Source organism: Excalfactoria chinensis, chromosome 24 (genome assembly GCF_039878825.1).
Source record: "Excalfactoria chinensis isolate bCotChi1 chromosome 24, bCotChi1.hap2, whole genome shotgun sequence".
Lineage (NCBI taxonomy): Eukaryota > Metazoa > Chordata > Aves > Galliformes > Phasianidae > Excalfactoria > Excalfactoria chinensis.
The window spans coordinates 399021-417048 of record NC_092848.1 but is presented as its reverse complement, the minus strand read 5'-3'; the positions used below and the strand labels follow the sequence as shown (position 1 = coordinate 417048).

General features: G+C 58.5%; 2 protein-coding genes across 6 annotated transcripts in view; both read right to left on the bottom strand.

Moving 5' to 3' along the window:
• The window catches only part of ZNF385C (zinc finger protein 385C), a 46732-nt gene that overhangs the window by 905 nt on the left and 27799 nt on the right, over nucleotides 1-18028 (bottom strand). For all 5 annotated transcript variants that reach the window (XM_072356753.1, XM_072356754.1, XM_072356756.1 and 2 more), the window contains 5 exons: nucleotides 7892-8034; nucleotides 4581-4691; nucleotides 2345-2504; nucleotides 1575-1904; nucleotides 256-443 (listed from right to left, as the gene is read on the bottom strand). In XM_072356753.1, coding sequence (XP_072212854.1) covers nucleotides 256-443; nucleotides 1575-1904; nucleotides 2345-2504; nucleotides 4581-4691; nucleotides 7892-8034 — 932 coding nt within the window. The remainder of the gene's footprint in view (nucleotides 1-255; nucleotides 444-1574; nucleotides 1905-2344; nucleotides 2505-4580; nucleotides 4692-7891; nucleotides 8035-18028) is intronic.
• On the bottom strand, nucleotides 10981-17422 carry C24H17orf113 (chromosome 24 C17orf113 homolog). The gene is made up of 3 exons (XM_072356750.1): nucleotides 17092-17422; nucleotides 15265-15882; nucleotides 10981-13259 (listed from the first exon to the last, which is right to left on the bottom strand). The coding sequence occupies exons 2-3, from the start codon at nucleotides 15775-15777 to the stop codon at nucleotides 11727-11729; spliced, it is 2046 nt and encodes a 681-aa protein (XP_072212851.1). The 5' UTR covers nucleotides 15778-15882; nucleotides 17092-17422; the 3' UTR covers nucleotides 10981-11726.

Below are 18028 nucleotides of genomic sequence, written 5' to 3'. Positions count from 1 at the left end.
CCGCAGGCACAGCTGGTGCCTCTCTAACCCCCACCAAACCTGCGTTTTTCCCACAGCAGGGAAAACCCACAGGACTATGGCAAACACACGCAGATTCCCCTTGGCTTAAAGGAGGGATTTCAAAGGGATGAGTCCTGTTAAACCCAAGATGCTCCTCCCCCATGGCATCGTGCTGACGGATGCACACCGAAGCCCCTTTGCAGAGGGCTCTGCATTTCCCAGGGGAAGTGCACACCCGAGGCTCGGTGCCGTTACCTGTTTGAGTTGGGTCTCCGAGTTCACGTAGATCTCACACACTTGGCAGTGGAACGCCTTGTTCTGGATGTTGATGCTGCCCTTGTTGCCGATTCTCTTGGCTTTGTGTCCTGCCCGGGCCAGCAGTTTCCCCCGGCCGCGCCGCAGCTGGGCGCTGTGTCCTTCCAGCATGGACTTGTGCTTGGCACCTGGGCACGGGGAGACGCTCAGCAAACACCAAACCCTCGGTCCCTCTGCAGCAACATCCCAACCCACCCTGGGATGCAGCAGCTCCTTCCCAGCTCCTACCAACCTCCAGGCCACAAATCCTCTGCTCCCAGAGATGTTCCCCCCCCTTCCACACTCAGACCTTTGGAGAAATGGCTATTTTCAGCGTGTCCTGGAGCCGCCGCCATCCCCGGGCATTAACACAGCATCTGCACTGCGCCCAAGGTCAGAGCGGTGCCGGCACAGAGCTGGGAATAGCTCAGTGGGGCCAGGGGGGGCAGGGAAGGAGAGCCCCAAATCCCACACACCTGGGGACAGAGCGCTGCGTCTGCCCCTTCCCAGCGAGGGCTGGGGGTGGGCACGTAATTCAAGCCCCCGCTAATTCCTTCTGTTTTGTAAGGCGTTAAGCAAGGAGCCGGAGCTCAGCGCTGTGACAGCCGGAGCGGCAGCCTGCGAACATTTTGTTTGTTTGTTCTTTTTCCCCAAATCAGCGACTGTCTTTGAAACCAGAGCTGACAAAAGCCAAAGGACACGTTTGCAGCTAAGCCCTGGGGCGGGGGCTGCTGGCTCCCAAATCCCGCTGTGACGGGGGCGGGCTCCCCCCTTTAGGATCAGGGCCGCTCGGGCTGAGCATTGCGTACACGTGGAGCCAACACTGCAGAGACTGCGGCACTGGGGGGACACTGGGAGAGCACTGGGGGGGCACTGGGAGAGCACTGGGGGGGCACTGGGGGGCTCGGCCGGGGGGAGCTGTGCTGTGGGGCTCATTCACTTCCCCAGGTGGCTCCCAAAAGGCCCCCCAGCACCGGGCTGCTCCGGGCACATCCTGACACTCCCAGTGCTGTCAGGTTAGAGCTGAACTGCAACAGAATACAAAGCGGCCTCCAATAGCTTAAATAAATCCATCTGAAAAGGTCTTTAATTAAGGTGCACGAACAATGAGGGAGATTTCGATCTTGCTAGAATTCACTCCTTAAGCCACAGCACGGGTAAAACATCACCGCTTATGTTCGCAAGCCACCTTAATTAACCCTTTTTAATTAAAGCAACACTCATTAACTCGCAAGGCCGCGTGGCTCTGCGCGGATCCCGTGCCCAGGCACTGCCCTTACCCGTGTTGTGAGCCTCCAGCTGCGACAGCGAGTTGACGGTCACCTTGCACGTGGGGCAGTACAGGTGCTGTTTGCCCTTCCTGCCCTCCTTCTCGCTGTCGGGCGCTGAGCCGCTGCTGCTGCCCGACTCGGCCGTCTGCGCCTCCGCCCCGTGCGCGGCCGAGGAGGTGATGCTGGCGGCGTCGGACGCGGCCTCGGACAGCTCGGAGGGCGGCGGGGAGCCCAGCGGGGCGGCGCTGCCAGGCAGCTCTGCGGGAGGCTGCTCGGAGCCGGGCGGCAGGGCCACGTCGGGGCCGTCACCATCCGCCTCCTTGGGGTCGCTGGGGGGGGCTGGCGGGAAGGGAGGGAAAAACGGGGAAGAGAAATGAGCCGAGGGCAAATGAGCTACTTTTCCTGATCGGGGATTGCAGAGCAGCCCTGAGCCTGGCCCAGGAGCTCTTCTCTGCTCTGAGGGGGGGGGGGGGGGGTTCTGCTTTTATCTGCAATTCATTGCAACTGTGCTCAGCCCTGAGGGTGTGCGCCGGCACCTACAGACTCCACAGTCGGGCATGGAACACTTTGTTGCCACAGCCATTATCTGTGTTTATAAACATCAGCCAGGAAGGCCAAACACTGGGAAAACACTACAGCGCTGCAGAGCTGCACAGCAAAGCCCCCGGGGCTGGCAGCCCAACCGGATCCCACCCACGCTCCCCAGCCAGGGGCTCCGGCTGCTCCTCCCACCGTGTGTGTTGCACAGCATTGGGGCTGTGCTGCAGCCCCGCTCGTACCTGCACTGCTGGGATCCTCATCACCCTCCAGACCGGGGGTGAAGTCGGCCGTGCTGTCCCTGCCCACGGCCCCCACTGCCTTCTGCTTGCTCTTCATGGCCTCGATGGCTTTCAGCCTCCGGGCGTGCTTGTGGCCTTTGTAGTGGGCCTCTGCCTGGTTCTGCAGGGGACACAGAGAGGGGCACTGCATCAGTGCTGCGGATGGACAGAAGGATGGACAGACGGGCAGGTGGGTGCAGGGGCAGCCTTGGCAGCTCAGATGTAGCTGGCCGTGCAGCACACACCCCAGTGCCATCCACCCCTGGAGGTGACACACTTGGCAGGGTGAGGCTCAGAGCTTTTGCTCTCTGCTTTTGCCCCCTCACAGGACTGCTCTGCACACGTGTGCATTCAGACCGAGGTATCACCGTGCTGAGGCAGCGCTGCACTGCAAGGCTGAGATAAGGATCCCGCTCTGATTGAATGCACCAAGCCACTTCTGACAGAAGCCTTCAGATGAACGTGTGGCTTCAGAAACACGCAATGCATGGCAAGCTGCAAAAATAAAGCTGAAAAACGCATCGGTGGGGAGGACTCAGCTCCCATTGTAACCCGGCGGGCAGCTTACATGCAATTTACATTCATGGGCTCCTTTCTCCCTGAGAACGTTGAATAATGAAATGCACATCGATGGGTCCGCGCCTGCATGGAGCAGATAAAAACATCCACAAAAGAGGAGCCCACGCATCGGTGTACTGAGCAGCCACAGACAATGCTGCATTGTCACCGAAAACAGTTGGGCGATTTATGGAAGCTAAATCCAATGTGAATTAAGACACTATTGCTGTTCGCTCCCAGCGCTGGGGGAGCAGCGTTGCCCCCCACATCCCAAGGGCAGGGAATGGTGGCTGGGAGCCGGGCGGGCGCGGGTATGTGGGAAACAAAAAAGGCCCATCCAAGCGCATGGGCCGAGCAGAGCCTCATTAGCAAAAACAATCAACTTCCATCAGATAACGCGGGTTGGACGGGGCCGGGCTGCAGCGCAAGTAGGTCACCAAGCACGGCTGCGCGGCGCTCAGCGCTGATTTGCAGCGGCCTCACGTCGGGCCGGGGGAGCCCGATGGAAGCGCAGTGCGGGAGCGGCCCCGGGGCGTGCGGGGTCAGTGCGAGCAGTGAGGGGGGGGGCTGCGGCGAGCATCGCTTTCCCGCACCGCGGGAACCGGAGAGCTCCTCCCAGCTGCTCCCCGCGCCGCTTCTCCCCGCACTGCTCGGTTGCCAAGCAAAATAATTAAGCCAGCAGAAGCTGACTGTGGCTGGAAGAGCAGCTCCCGCAGCGGGGCTCTGCTGATGCAGCACAGCCACACACGGTGCACATCCCTCCATCTCTCCATGCGCAGCAGTGGAACTCAGAGCCAGCTCAGTGCTCCTCACTGGGTGCAGCACTCGTGGGTGCAGCGGGAGCAGCTCTGGGTGCTGAGCTCAGTGCTGGCTTCATCAGATGAACCACAATCAGAGCCTTCCTGCCTCGTTCCCAGCCCTGCACACGATGGGGAGGCAGCACCGAGGAGCAGAACGGCTGAAAACGACCTCCCTGAAGCAGCTCCGTGCTGCTCATCCCTGCAAACCATCCCTATCTCACAGGGATGGGAACCCTTATTCTTTCCAAGGCCAGGGCAGAGCACAGTGCGGTGCATGCTCTGCTCTACTCACTGCGCCAGCCCGGCAGGCACAGAGCTCAGTCCCCAAATCGGCCCATTAACACACAGAGGGGCTCTGAGCTGCTGCTGTGAACCTCTCCTCCAGGTGCTGCGTGCATCTGAATAACAATTCCCTTTCCAGCAGTTTAATCAGTTCTCACCACAAAAGATCAGCCTCACGCAATTCATTACTGCGGGGATCAATGAATGTTTCCTTCCTCCCCTCTTAGAGGTGGTTGATTTACTTTGAATAAAAGGATTCAGGGAAGAAAAAAAAACCCACCCAAACCACCTGTACATCAGAGTGTTGGGAGGCCAGCACAGGGAGAGCACATCCAGCTCCCGAGGAGCAGATAGAAACCACATGAGCTGGTAATGCAGCTGGAGCACAAACACACACCAGGAGTGAGGCAGCAGGGAGCACAGCCGAACAAAACGAGGAGCAGCAGGAAGAGTAAAATGTGAATGGGGGCAGGGAGAGCTGCAAGGAGCTGCAGCCGTGGGATGCACCGCAGGGGCAGAGCGGAGGGGGACACCAAGAGCATCCCAGCCCGACTCACCGCAGAGTTGAAGCGCAGGTGGCAGATGTTGCAGGAGATGAACTGCTTCTTCTTGAGCGGGGCGGGCACGCCAAAGGTGTGGCTGATCACGGCCTTCTGCACCGGGTCCATCTGCAAAGGGAAGGCACGGGTTGTGGGCTGGCACTGGGCCTGCAGTGCTGCACTGCTGTGCTCACCAGGAGCTCCTGGCTTCCAGGAACGAGGCATGGCTCGGACCCACAGATCTCTCTGTGACCTCTCTTCACATACGTGACCTTATGTATGCAACCTCACATGTGGCCTCTCCATGGGGTGCTCTGTATCTTCACTTTTCTATGTCTCTTTTTGAACCATCCTTCACACCCCAGTGAGCTGCAGGGCCCAAATGTCCACTGATGTCTGGCACAGGGAAGCTGGGGTGTCACAGAGTGTTACAGGCAGCTACTGGGAGTCACAGAGTGTCACTGTGTGCCATAAGGTGTCACAGGGTGTCACTGGGTGCCCCTGCAGAGCCACGTGGGTCCCCTGTCCCCACAAGGCACGTTTTGCCCCTTGCAGTCCCACTATGATGCTACCAACTGCATTGCACCTCGGTTGCCTGTGCAGCCCCAGTGCTTTGCAGGACACGTGTGTGGGGAACGGCTTCAGTGATCTGCTGGGAGCTGCATCTTTCCTCACTACCATTCATGGCAGAGTGGGGGCTGCTGGCAGGAGCTGCCAATGGGCTGATGTGTGCGGGTGCTGACAGCCCCCTCTCCTGTCCCTCCCCAGCATCGTTCCTCCACTGAGCCAGCAAACTTGTTCGAGAAGCCATAATTGTTTTAAACAAAATGCATTTATTAAGGGGGGGAAATAAGAATAAGCTCTTTGTTCGAGCGTGGCTATAATCTATAATGCAAGTATTGTTCCACTACCCTGTGGCATAGGAAGATTATCTTATCTGAGTTCTGCTGTCAGTGGAGCCCGGGGTTTCAGGCGATCGTATTTCTTTGCAGAGCTATTTAGTTGCTGAGACAGGTGCATCAGTCTTCAAGGCACATGCCTGGACAACAGAGCCATTATCAAGACCCCAAATTCCATTCCAGAAGTGAGCAGAATGGTGAAGGCGGGTGATTAATGAAGAGCCTCTTTGCTACGAGGTTTTGCTCACTTATCAGGAATATAAATGAAGAGGCATTTGGGGTTCGGTGGCGAAGCGGAATGGTTTGCAGATGGTGAAGGTGTTGCTGCACCCAGCGGTTACATTGCAGCGTGCAGCCCCAGCAGTGGGACCAGCACATGGTTGGGACAGAAGCGCCCACCTCTTCTGGACACAGGTGGGAAAAAGGCCCCAACCTGTGCAGCTCTGGGCTGCCCCCCCCCCAAATGTGGATCCCCCCTCACATCAGAGCACCGCAGCCCTCTCTCCTTGCTCTCCTTGCTCTCCTTGCTGGGCTGCTCGGAGCCCTTCATGTGCTCAGAAATGTGCTGCTCCTCCCACCTGCTCAGTGCTCAGCACCAACCCAACCTCTGCCTCCCCCCTCCCCACAGCTCCCTCCAGGCACTGCCGCTCTGTGGCCTTCCCAGCTCTCCACAAACGACTGCAAACACCGCATCTCCAAAATGCCACCGGAGCCCTGGGGCCGCACCATCAAAGCACCCCAGCTCTGCCCACGGTGCCCTCAGCTCCCCCGAGAGCCTTTGTCCTTCCCATCAGACAGAACACAAACGCACCATCAGCTCCTCTCCACCACTCTGCTATTTCCAACCAGCAGCAGACCCCTCCCCAGGGACCCCCCTGTGACCAGGTGCTGCACTCCTACCAGCTCCTGTGGGCTCATCCCTGCCCTCAGCTCCACAGCGCTACCTGGGAGCACTCGGCTGCTGCATGCAGAGCAGAGATGGGTGCAGGCACGGCCTGCCCGCAGCACCGAGATCCCAGCTTTAAAGCCAGTCCTCATCGACTCAGATTACTTTATTTATCGCTGCATGTTCCTACCGGTATAAATAGAGATCTCTGAGCTGAACTTCCTGCCAGCCGAGGTCAGGACGGGAACGTGTGGGGACGGAGCATCAGTTCGAATTGCATCTTCTGCTGTCTGCAGGGCACTGCTGGGTCTGGCAGATTTGCAGCATCGCAAGGGCTGCAAAGTGCCTTTCAAGCATGAAATGCGCCTTCTGCATTGTGCTAGGGTTGTTTGTTTTGTTTTTTTTTCCCCCTGTTGTTGCTTTAAGAGCTCAGTTTGGAAAGGCTTCGCTCGCTCCAGAGTAAAACATCTGCTGGGTTCATGAGAGCTGTGTGACCCGCTCCAAGAGCGCAGGGTGAGGTTACCCAGCACTGCGGGCAGAGCCTGCTGCACCCAGCAGCAGCGCTGGGCTGAGCACAGAGCTCAGGCAGGGCCTGCTGTGACACCACTGCAATCTGCCCCCTCCCTTGCAGCACCCCGTGGGGCTCCGGGCTCAGCCCCACACAGCACTGCGGCTCCAGCAGTGATCCTCCAATTGCTTTGGGCTTTCCTGAGCTCTGCAGAGCGCGTGCCAAGATGGGGGCAAGTGAACACCAAGCAGAACAGGGTCTGCTTCAAGTCAACTCCTGACTCCAATGACTGAAAACAGAAACACAGACAAAGAGCGGCCGCGGTAATGGCATCGAAAAGCCCTCCCCTCGCGTGCCCCTGCTTGTTAGCACAGGGAGAGGCAGAGAAGTGGGGGTTTTCAAAAGGGTTTAGAGGAGTTAAGTGTCTGAGCCCCATTCAGCAGCAGCACGGATCTGGTGCTTCATTTCTACAGCCGACTTTGAAGATCTCGGTGATAATTTGCACCTTTGGAGCACGTTTAATCTCAGTACTGACAAAAGGGCAGGGAGAATCAGTGATCAGCGTGTGGGGGTGGGAAGGGGGCAGGCAGCCCCACATTGGGCTGAAGGGGAAGAAGCAGAAGGTGCAGCCGCAGCGCAGCCCTGCGGGACACACACACAGCTCAGCCCTGAGCTGCCCCTCCTCCTTTTTTCCCCCTTTATTTATTTCAAAACCAACAAACCGCTCCCCACAGCTACTTTATTACTATCGATTCCCGCAGCAAACCCCATCCATCTTGGTTTAGACAAACCACCTTCTTAATTTTGCTTTCTAAGAGCAGCGGATGGGGCAGGAACCAGCTGGGGGGGTTCATTACCACTGCCCTCACACCCTGCCCTGGCTCTGTTTGCACCAATGGACAGACAGGTACACGGCACAGCTGTGCTGCCCTGGAATTAGACCAGAAATCACCCGGCTGGGTTGGAAGAGGGACCTTCAGGAGGTGCAGGGCAGGAGGTGCCCCACAGCCGGTGCCCCCCACCCGCGGGCACTCACCGTGTTGAAGTTGGGGAAGAGGTTGAGCGGGGACGTCCCGTTGAGGCGGAAGGTCAGGAAGTGTTTGATGTCCAGCGGGGAGTGCAGCGGCCGCCCGGGGATCGGCAGCGATGCGAGGAGGGGGCTGCTGTGTCCGGAGGGACCTGGAGGCAGAGGGAGAGCAGCGTCAGTGTGGGCTGCAATAGGGTGGGGGGGTTACAGCCCCCACTGTGCACAGTGTGGGATCTGGGGCGCCCCAGCTCTGCCCTTTTGCTATTTTGGGTGGAACCCCCTGAATCCCCCCCATGCAGTTGCAGCCTCCCCCAGGCTCAGCTCCGCCGGCTGCCTCGCATCTTCCCCCGCACCACTGTGAGCTCCGGCTGCCAGGTAAAAATAGTGCGGGTATTAATAATATTCTGCTTTAAAGAAAACACCGTGGGGAGCAGCAGATGGGGGGGACCCGAAGGGGAGGGCAGTGCCCAAGCACCAGCTTTCTGTGTGGCCTCTCCCAGCCCTGACCCCTTCCTCTCCCCAACATGGGTTGGGTTGGGGCTGAGGAGTGGGGGGGGGGGGGAGTCAACACATCAACAAATAAGATAAAATAGAATTAAATACATTTAAAAAGGTTTCAGAACACTGTGAGCCACAGAAGCCCATTCGCATCTCACACAGCCCCGCTCCTTGTCCCTCCCGCAGCCCATCTCACAGCTGGGCAGAAATTCTGGGTTTCATTTGTTGATTTCCTGCTCCTTTTCCACCCCATCTCTGGGGCTTTGCTCCTCTGGGGGTCACAGCTCTGAGCTCAGCCCTCTCACCCTTACAGCAGGGGAAGCAGAAGGCTCTGCTGGGAGGGGAGAGGGACAGCAGCGTCCCCCACCCACTGCCCCGCAGCAGCTCTGGGTGCTCTCAGCTGGGGAGCACCGAAAGAAAAGTCCAAAATGCAAAATTTTGGGTGATTTTGTGGCTTTGAGAGCCACGCTTGCAGCCCTGAGGGCAAAAACGACCTCTTTCTGGCACAGCGCACACGGCCGCTCCTTCATCTGCGCCGAGCAGCCCCTGAGTCAGCCCTGACTGCGGGGGAAATTCACATTTTGCTTCATCGGGCGTGCAGTGATCGAGTTAATTCCAGAGTCACCCAGAAGGGAAATCTGTGAAACTGCCCCAAAATAAAGAAATCAAACAGCAGCAGCAACGAGGGAGCAGCAAAAGGCAGCGGGAACAGCTGAGCGATGCATCATTAACCTTCTGGGCCACGAAGCCGTACTTCTGCCTCACATCCCTGGGGATGCAGAGCCCCACAGTCAGGGCCTGACCCCCACGGCCCCCCCCAGAATACACACACAGCCCCAATTGTGCCACAGCAACGCCTCCAGTGAAGGCATTCAGAACGGATCGCAGGGGTTCCGTTTGGCTTTGTCCATGCACTTTGCATTGCTTGTGCTGGTCTTAAAATGCACTTTGAATTGCATGTAACATCGGGACCAACAATGGGGAGCAAACCCAGAGCCTCTGCCCCACTGAAGGCAATGGAGCAAGTGGGGTCTGCAGCTCCGCCAGCACCACGGTGCCAGCAGAACCCATCTGCTGCTGACAGTGAGCTCAGCAAAACTGCAGTCCCAAATGGAAGGCTAATGGGATGGGAGGAAAGTCAGGAGAGAAACAGACAGGGAGAGATCAGGGAGCCCCCAGGAGCCTCTGAGATGGGACTCGTGGGAGGGCGAGGAGGGATCGCAACCTTCAGTCCCCTCCTGGAGCAGCAGGGCCGCAGGGAATGGCAAACAGCATCAGACAGTGCTGTGCAGCACTGTGCAGCACCCAACAGAGAGTGAGGCTGTGTAGGCAGAGGGCAGGAGCCCGTTGTGGGCAATGGGAGGAATGGCAGAGCCCAGCAAAGGGCTGAGCTGCAGCCTGAGCTGCATTGCTGGAAAGGGGAAAAGAGGGAAATTGTCACACCACGTGGGGACGGAGTCACTGCCAGCTGCAGTCTGCTGAGACCTCATGTGAGCACAACAGTACGAGGGCCGCATCCACAGAGTGGGCAGGAGAGCAGCACAGCCACAGCTCCAGGGTGAGCCGAGCTCCTGGGCCCATCCTGAGCTCCCAGCCCGACCCCGGGGCCCACACAGTGCTGGGGTCACCCCCCCCCCTCAAGGTCACAGGGCGGCAGCTCTCACCTTACCTTTGCTGCAGGGCAGATTCCAGCAGCAGCTGTGGGCTGTATTTTTAGGTATTAATTAGACACTCAGTTAAGGGGATTTGCTTCGGTGAGAGCAGCGGGACCTTCGGGTCTGTCTAGGGTGACACGACCTTACCCGAGGGGACGGGCACGGCCGTGGGCACTGTCCCCAATGAGCGCTGAGTTTCTGCCTCCCCCAGACATGGCAGAGGATGCCAACAGTGCGCGCTGCTCCTCCTGGCGCTGCCTGGGAGCGTTCCCAAAGCTCCGACGGCAACGAAGTGATCCCCGTTCCCAGCACAAACCCCAGGGAGCTGCGCCCCGCTCCACAGCTGCATTTCTGGGGGTGCTGCTGAGGTCCCGCAGCCACGGATGGATGCCGGGTGCCCTCAGAGCCCCCGCGCAGCGCCCTGTGCTGGGATGGCAGCTGGCGCGGGGTCTGCACCAGGCAGATGGAGGCAGGCGCTGTTCACTCGCACAGAAGCAGTCTGGCTCCCGCTGCCCTGGTAGGTGTTCGCAGCAAATTTCGGTGATGTCTCAAATTCCTCACCCGGAGCTTTAAAAGCTTTTTGTCTCCGGCCAAGCGTGGACTGAATGCGCTCCAGCTCTTCCCAGGGGCTCGCTGGGGAACGCACGTGCGCGCTCCCGGTGCCAGGGCTGCAGGCAGGAGAGCAGAGAGGGGGAGCGAGGGATGCATCACCGCCTCGGTACCACCCCGGACCTGACCAGGAACTTCAGTCAAAAACAAAGTTTTGCTCATTTACAGGTGAGGGATGGGAAAGAGGAAAACCAAATGAACACACCCGGCTGTCCCGGGTTGTGAGCTGATGGTTAAAGGGCCCTTTGCTGCACGGCTGCAGAGCACTCAGAGCACGCTGGGCACAATTTGCACGATGCTGCTTTGAAAAGACAAAGGAATTCATTCACTACGGGCTCTTGTTGGACCCCGCTCATCATTTATTCTCTCATTGAAGAAAAAAACCAAAGTTCTTTTAGATAGCGTTAAACACGAGGAAAGTTAAGGTAGATCTTTTTAATATATATATTTATATATATATTTATATGTATCTACATACACATATGTACACAATGATGCATTGAAAAGCCACTGTTTCCTCAGTGAGCACAACATCGGCCTCTACATCATTGCTTTGGAAATGATCAGGACTGGCTGCTGTTGAAATGCCGTGTGCTGTGGGTGAGGACACCAAGAGACACCGTGTGCAGGGCACTGCGGGGCCTCCTGCAGGGATCCGCTGCCTTCCTGCATTCCTTCTCAAGGCTCCAAAATAACAAAACTCAGATATTTTTGCAGAGTATTACGGAGAAGCTGCCAGGTATTGTTGTGCAAAGGCGAGGTGAGCTCAGGAGAAGATCTGCTTTCACCTCCAATCATAAAATGAAAACCAAAACCCTGGAAAGCCCCGACGGCGTGATGGGATGTGAGCCACGGTGACACCAACAGGGACAGCCCCAGACTGTAACCCCCGGCCAACCCAGACGTGTGTTTGGGGGGTGAAGGGAGGGGTGGCAGAGGGACCAGTGTGGCTCTGTGGGGCTTCCCCTGGAATCCAGTCCCAGTGGTGGTTGGCACCTCTGTGATGATGATGGCTGGTGATGCTTGGGGCAGCTGTAAGTCCTGGCTCCTGCCTGCAGGGCTCTGCATCTGCTGCCCACCGCTCACTTCACCTGTGTCTTGATGAAGCCAGACTCCTTCATGCTCTCATAATACTCAATGGCCAACGCAAAGTCAAACTCGTCGATGGCCGGCCCGTCAATGGCAATCTTCATGAGGTTGGAGAGCCCCTCATCCTTGGTGCAGCGTGACCGGCCGCGCTTCAGCAGCTCCCGGCCCCGGCTGATCTTCTTGGCGAGCACCGAACCCAGCGGTAAGGCCAAGGCAATGGCTGCGAGGACAGCAAAGTCTGGGAAGAGCTCGTGCATCTCAGAGCTGCTGTAGACCAGCTTGACACAGAGGTCCCTGAAGGAGAGCTGGCTGAGGCTGAAGACGATCCTCTTGAACAGGGGGAAGTCGCTCAGGGCCCTCTCACTGACCACCACCTGGGAGTACAACTGAAGGAGGAAGTTCAGCTCGCTGACCCCATAGGTGCCAATATCCTCCAGAGTCTGGGGGTAGCACTTGGGGTTGAAGATGGCCGAGAAGGAGCTGACGGCCTCCAGGATGCTGCTGGGGAACCTGTCCAGCAGGCTGCCCCGCATGCTCTCCAGGTAGGAGTCCTTCAGGTGCTCAAAGTGCTGCAAGTGCCCAGGGGAGCAATTGGCCAACTCCACACCCTTGTAGTAGAGCCGGCTCTCGCCCTCCCGCTTGCCCTGTGGGTGCTCAGTCATGGCGCTGAGGAACTCCTGCAGGTTCTGGCCACTGGAGCCCTTCTGAGCCTGCAGGGTGGTGGCCGTGGCGGAGACGATGGGCTTCAGGATGGAGAGGTCAAAGTCCTCGATCTGGAAAAAGCGGCTGAGCTTCTGGAAGATGGGGAGGACGTCCAGCAGGATCTTGGTGAAGGCCACAAAATGGAACTTCTTGAGCTCCTGGCAGAGGCCGAGGGCCACGGGCGACCGCTCCGCCTCGCTCTCCAGCAGCAGCACCAGTGTGGGCCATGAGGAGTCGATGGCCTCCACGGCCGGGAAGATGGAAGTCCAGCAGATGGCCCTGGGACTGCCAAGGTCGATCTCACAGAGGTCCAGAACGCTCCACAGCTCCTGCAGCCCACTGCTTTCCCCCGTGGGGCTGGAGTAGAGCCTGTAAATGGCATCTACCGTGGTCTCGTACTTCTGGAGGTACTCGATGCTGAGGCTGCTGTGGGTGGGCAGCAGGGAGCTGCCGTGGGACAGGCAGTGCATCTCGGTGAGCAGCGGGCAGAGCGAGCTCAGCGCAGTGCCGGCCCCGCTCCGCCGCTCAGCCCCCAGCGATGCGCTGTGCGCACTCAGCCAGGTGAGCTTCATGGCCGGGATGCCGAAGGCTCGCAGCACCTCACCCACTTTGCCCGTCACCGTGGCGGCCTCACCGGCCAGCAGCTCAAAGGTGCCCAGGAAGGTGGCCGAGGTCTGCCCGCTGCAGGGGGACACGGTGGTGCTGAACACGGCCAGGCTGCGGTGCTCCATTGCGTCCACCGTCTCATCCACCACCAGCCCGACAAACGGAGATGCCTTGATGCGGTGCCGGTCCTCATTGTGCAGGACCTTGGCCATCGCTGCCTGAGGCAGTGAAAGGTGTGCAGGGCAGGAGGGAGGGAGAGAGAAATACAAATGATCTGTAAAGGCACATGGGAGAGGCACAGCACCTGTAGCAAAATGAGCTGCACTGCATCCCCACTGGGATCTCCCCAAAGGCAATGGGAGCCCCAGCACTGAGAGCAGCCATAAGCACATGCTCGGCTCCCACTGGCATCAAAGCACCTGAGTGTGTGCCTTCAAAGCCCAGCATGGTCCAGAGGCATTGAAGCCCATTTGCTCACAGTTTAAGCTGCTCACTGATTCAGCTGCGAATCTTAAACTCAGGTGCCTAAAAATTGCTCTGAAACCCAAAGCGCAGATATCAGTAAATTCTGCCCTTTTTTAGGAGCCAGAGAAAGTCAGTGGGACATTGTTACTTCCAAACAGCAACTTCAAACACGTGCTTGAAACCAGGAGTGACTTGGCATCCCTGCCTGAATGACAGCACTTCCCTAAACTGTAGCTTAAAGCATGGAGTACCTCCACTGCCTGCAGCCCTTTGGCACAGGAGTTTGGAGAACAGCTTCCTGGTGGAAAGAGCCACGGAAGCATCCCTGCCAACATCACTTACAGACAGGCCGTGCTCCCATGCCCACTGTATCGCTCACAACTCACTGGGGTTCATTTTCCCTCTGTTCCATCCAAGTGCACAGCAACAGCACCACAATGGCCACAAGCGCTGAATCACCCTGCAGCAGCAGGTTATGTTACACTGGTGTCCGCAGACCTCAGAAGCAATTTCAATGTGATAATGCTGTACAAGTTGTCTGTACAAATCAACTCCCTGCTGGCAACAGCTTTCTCTTCTCTAATCTGCTGCCTGCCCTCTCCTCTGGCTGCAGCCCAAGCACAGTTCAGCTCAGCAGTGCTGGCCACAAGCAGCCCCGCATTGCCCACCCTGCTCCCACCCCACATCCTAAGGGCTCCAAGACCCTGCCTGCCCCAGGAGTCCACTAAGGCACCAGAACTCCACTTTTTCAGTTGCAACTCCACCACTCCTGTGCTTTACAGGCAAAACACAGTCAGGAGCAGCAATAAAACTTCACAGCATCCCTTCCTTCACTCCATTTTACCCACTTGGTGGAAATGCCTCCGCTTTGTGGGGAGGACTCCCTTACGTGTGCAGGTGCTGGGAGCTGTGCTCCAGGCTGCGAAATCTAATGAGCAGATTTAGCCAATCTGCAGCCAAGTAGGGCTCCTTCTGTATCTAAAGAGCCTGGCGACCCGCCAAGCTTCACTAAAAAATTAATTTGATTTTAACAGGCACGAAGCACTTGGAAAATTAAGAAAATCCTCTCTGGCCACTCAGTCTTTTTTGATCACTCAGTTTAAGGCAAAGAAGGAAAATCCCGTGTGTTCCTGTGCTGGCTGAAGTCTGTGCCTTCACCCTCAGCGCTGCCTTGCAGGGACTGCATCCCTCCATGCACACACGTGGCCACGAGCCCAGGGTGTCCTCAACGGCCCCATTGCTTTCTCTAGCCTCTCCATCCCCTGCTTTGTCACAGCAGGGAATGACACCAACTAGATGCCAAATTAATAGATGTACATACATACATTTAATATGGAGGCACTGTCTACAGTCTGCACCAAAAGCAGCGGGGAGCAGCAGAGCTGCCTGGCTTTGTCCCCCACCTGTGGGCAGAACACAGCGAGGAGCACTGCGGACACGGCCCAGCTCCACGAGGAGCACAGACACTCTGCATGGCCTCGAATGAAGGCTGCTTCCTGCAGTCCCCACTGCAAACATGTGCTTTTGGTGCAGGTGGGCAGAGCCCACACCTGCCTCAGACCCTTCCCATGGGATGGAGCACGTGCTTAAGGCTCCTGCTCACGCACACAGTGCCCAATGAGCCACAGGTGGTGCCCGGTGCACCCTTAGGGTGCTGCACAGCTCCCGGTGCAGGCACCAAACCGCCCTGTGAACACCAGGGCTGTGGGCAGCACTGAACACGGGCAGGGATGAGCCAGGAGACCCGTGGTTACACACCTGCATGTCCCGGAGGCTGCCGGCGTGGTAGCGCTCGCTGTGCTCAGAGGCGAGCAGCGCTTGGCACAGGTTGAACTTCTGCAGGTCCAGCAGCGAGGAGCACTTCTCATCCAGGATCTCCTCCTTGGCCATCCAATACACGGTGGTGAGGACGGCCACCTTGGCCGGGTTCACCTCCACCTTCAGCACCGAGCGCAGCTCTGCGTGCCCGCGGGCCTCGAAGGCCACCTGCTCCCGATTGACGGCCAAGGCCTGGCGGTGCGCGCCCGACGTGACGTGCCGCAGCAGCGCGTGGCGCTGGAAGTTGTCCGTGCCCACAGTAAAAGCATTCTCTGCTTTACCGTGTTTGTTCTTCACCAGCGCCTGCCGGCACTCTACGCAAAACATGAGTTTCCTCTCATAGTCAAACTCCAGCCAGGTAAATTCCTCCTTCCAGTGCTCATTGAAATAGCGCTTACACTTTTTATTGGAATTGGAAGTTTCCCCAGCCGGCTTTTTCCCTGGAGGCACCATAATGCTGCGGTGGGGAAACCAAAGGCTGAACCGAGACGTGCCTTGGAGGAGCAGCCTCTACATTTAATTGGGTAAGGAAGGTCTAGTACCACTTTCCTGGTTTGACTGGAGATGAAAGAGACACAAGGGAAAGGGATTAGGGCCCTCACAGCGTGCAGCTTTGATAATTATTCTTGCTGGAGAACCAAAGCATGTGGGGGGGGGGAACACACAGACCTTCCATGGTGAGTCATCAGTGCAAGCCAAGAAGCACTCAGCACTACTCACTGAGGAGCCCATGAGGGATTTATGGTTTATTCCTACAGAACAAAACCCCCACGGGCTGGAGCCACCACAGAAAGCACTGAGATTTGGGTGCTGGAGCCCCTGGGTGCTGCAAAACATCCTTCATCCATTGGGTGAGGAAGGGCTGAGCTGCCCCCTGCCCGCAGTGCTCCCAGGGCTCCCAGCAGGTGCACAGAGCCCTCCACGCATTTGCCTTCACCATGTAGCTGCTGGCTTTGCTCCCTCTGAGCCAACTGTCCCCTTAGAGCATGGGGCAGCCATGGGCAGCCAGGGGACAATTCCCAGCACCGGGTGACTGTGCAACTGTGCAAAGTTGCAGCATCACCTGCAGAGAGAATCTGCTTTGCAGTCCATTCATTAGGAAACAGAAGGGGGTTGCCATGTGGAGCCAAAGCCAGGACCTGCCTTGCTAAATGTTCCCTCTGCGGTTGGCAGGGCAGGCCTGTCGGCCGCTTCCTGCCTGGGATGGCACCGTGCAATCCCCGATATCTGCCCCAAACCGGGCAGGCATCGATCCCAGCGCCCGGCTTGCACTGTCCCTCTGTCCAACCACGGCCACGCGCTGCACCCACACTCAGCCCAGCAAAAAACTCCTCCCGTGGAAAGAAAAACAAACACCTCCCAGCGATGAGCCCGGGGACACCCCGCCGTGGGGCAGCGCAGGGGGCGGTGCGGGGGATGCGGGGGCTGCAGGAGCCGCTGCCGCGTCCCGCCCGGCAGCGCAGCGGGGCACCCACGCGCAGTTAATGCTGCACTTCGTCGGGAGGAGGCAGCGCTGGGGCTGTCGGCACCGCACCCCACTCCTGCGTGTGCTGCTGCCCCAGGAGCTCCGGCTGCAAGGAAGTTCGGGCAGGGTTTCACCGCCAGCCGGGCTGTTCCCTGCAGTGATGCTCTCGGTCCGGTCCCGCAGCCCCGGCCGTGCCCTGCGATGCCCGCCGGGCTCCGTGCGGAGCTGCTCCGAGTGCGAGCAGAGCCGCATGCAACTCCCCCACGGCCCCGCACACCCACCCGCCCTCTATACATACGTACCATGGAGCCGCTGCCATGAGCTTTGGGGCGAGGGGGTGGAAAACTTCCCGGAATTTGTTTTTTAAACAGGAGAAGACAAAAAAAAATCCAATTAAAAAAAAACAATAAATGAAACAAAACCCAAACAGCGCTAAAAAAAAGAAGGCAAAGGAGGCCCCGACCCCAATCCCGGCCGCGGGATGAAGCGGCGCAGCCCCCGCCCCGCCGGGTCCCGTTCGGTGCACGGGGCGGGCGCTGCGCGGCCCCGAGCGCGGCGGCTGCGGGAACAAAGCCCGCGGTCACGGCAGCACGGCAGCAGCCATCTTGCGGCGAGGGCTGCCTGCTCCGCCGACGCTCCGGGAGCCGACGGCGGCAGTGGCCACTAGCGGCGGCGGGGACGGGAAGGCCGCGTGGCGGCGGCCGTGGCGGTGTCACGGCGATGGGCTGCGGCCCCGGGGGTGGGGAACGCCGGGTGCGCTGCCGTGGGATCGATGCAGCGAAGGGGAGGTGGGTGCGGGGCACCCCGGGGACCCACGGCCGAGGGTCGTCAGGGGGAGATGCCGGGGCTGCACGGAGCAGAGATGCGGGCACAGCAGCCCTCGGGCCCCGCGGAAACATCGACCAAACATCGTCCCACCTTCAGCCACGGCTGCAGCCTCAAACACCTCAACTTCTCCCCAAAAAAGGACTTTCTGCCACCCTCACTGTCCCCAGACGTGACTCCAAAGAACAGAGAGCCCACACAGCTCACCAAAGGGACACCCCTGTGCCCGATGCATGGAGCAGCGTGACCCCTGGTCCCCACAGAGCACTGGGATTAGTGCTGATCTGAGCTCAGCTCCACAGCCGGGGAGGTAAATTCCTCTCTTCAGGCTCCTCACAGCTCGGGGCAATTTGCTCCCTCTGCTCCCCGGACATTCCTGACCGTCGCTGTGGCTCAGGGTTAATGCTCACAGGA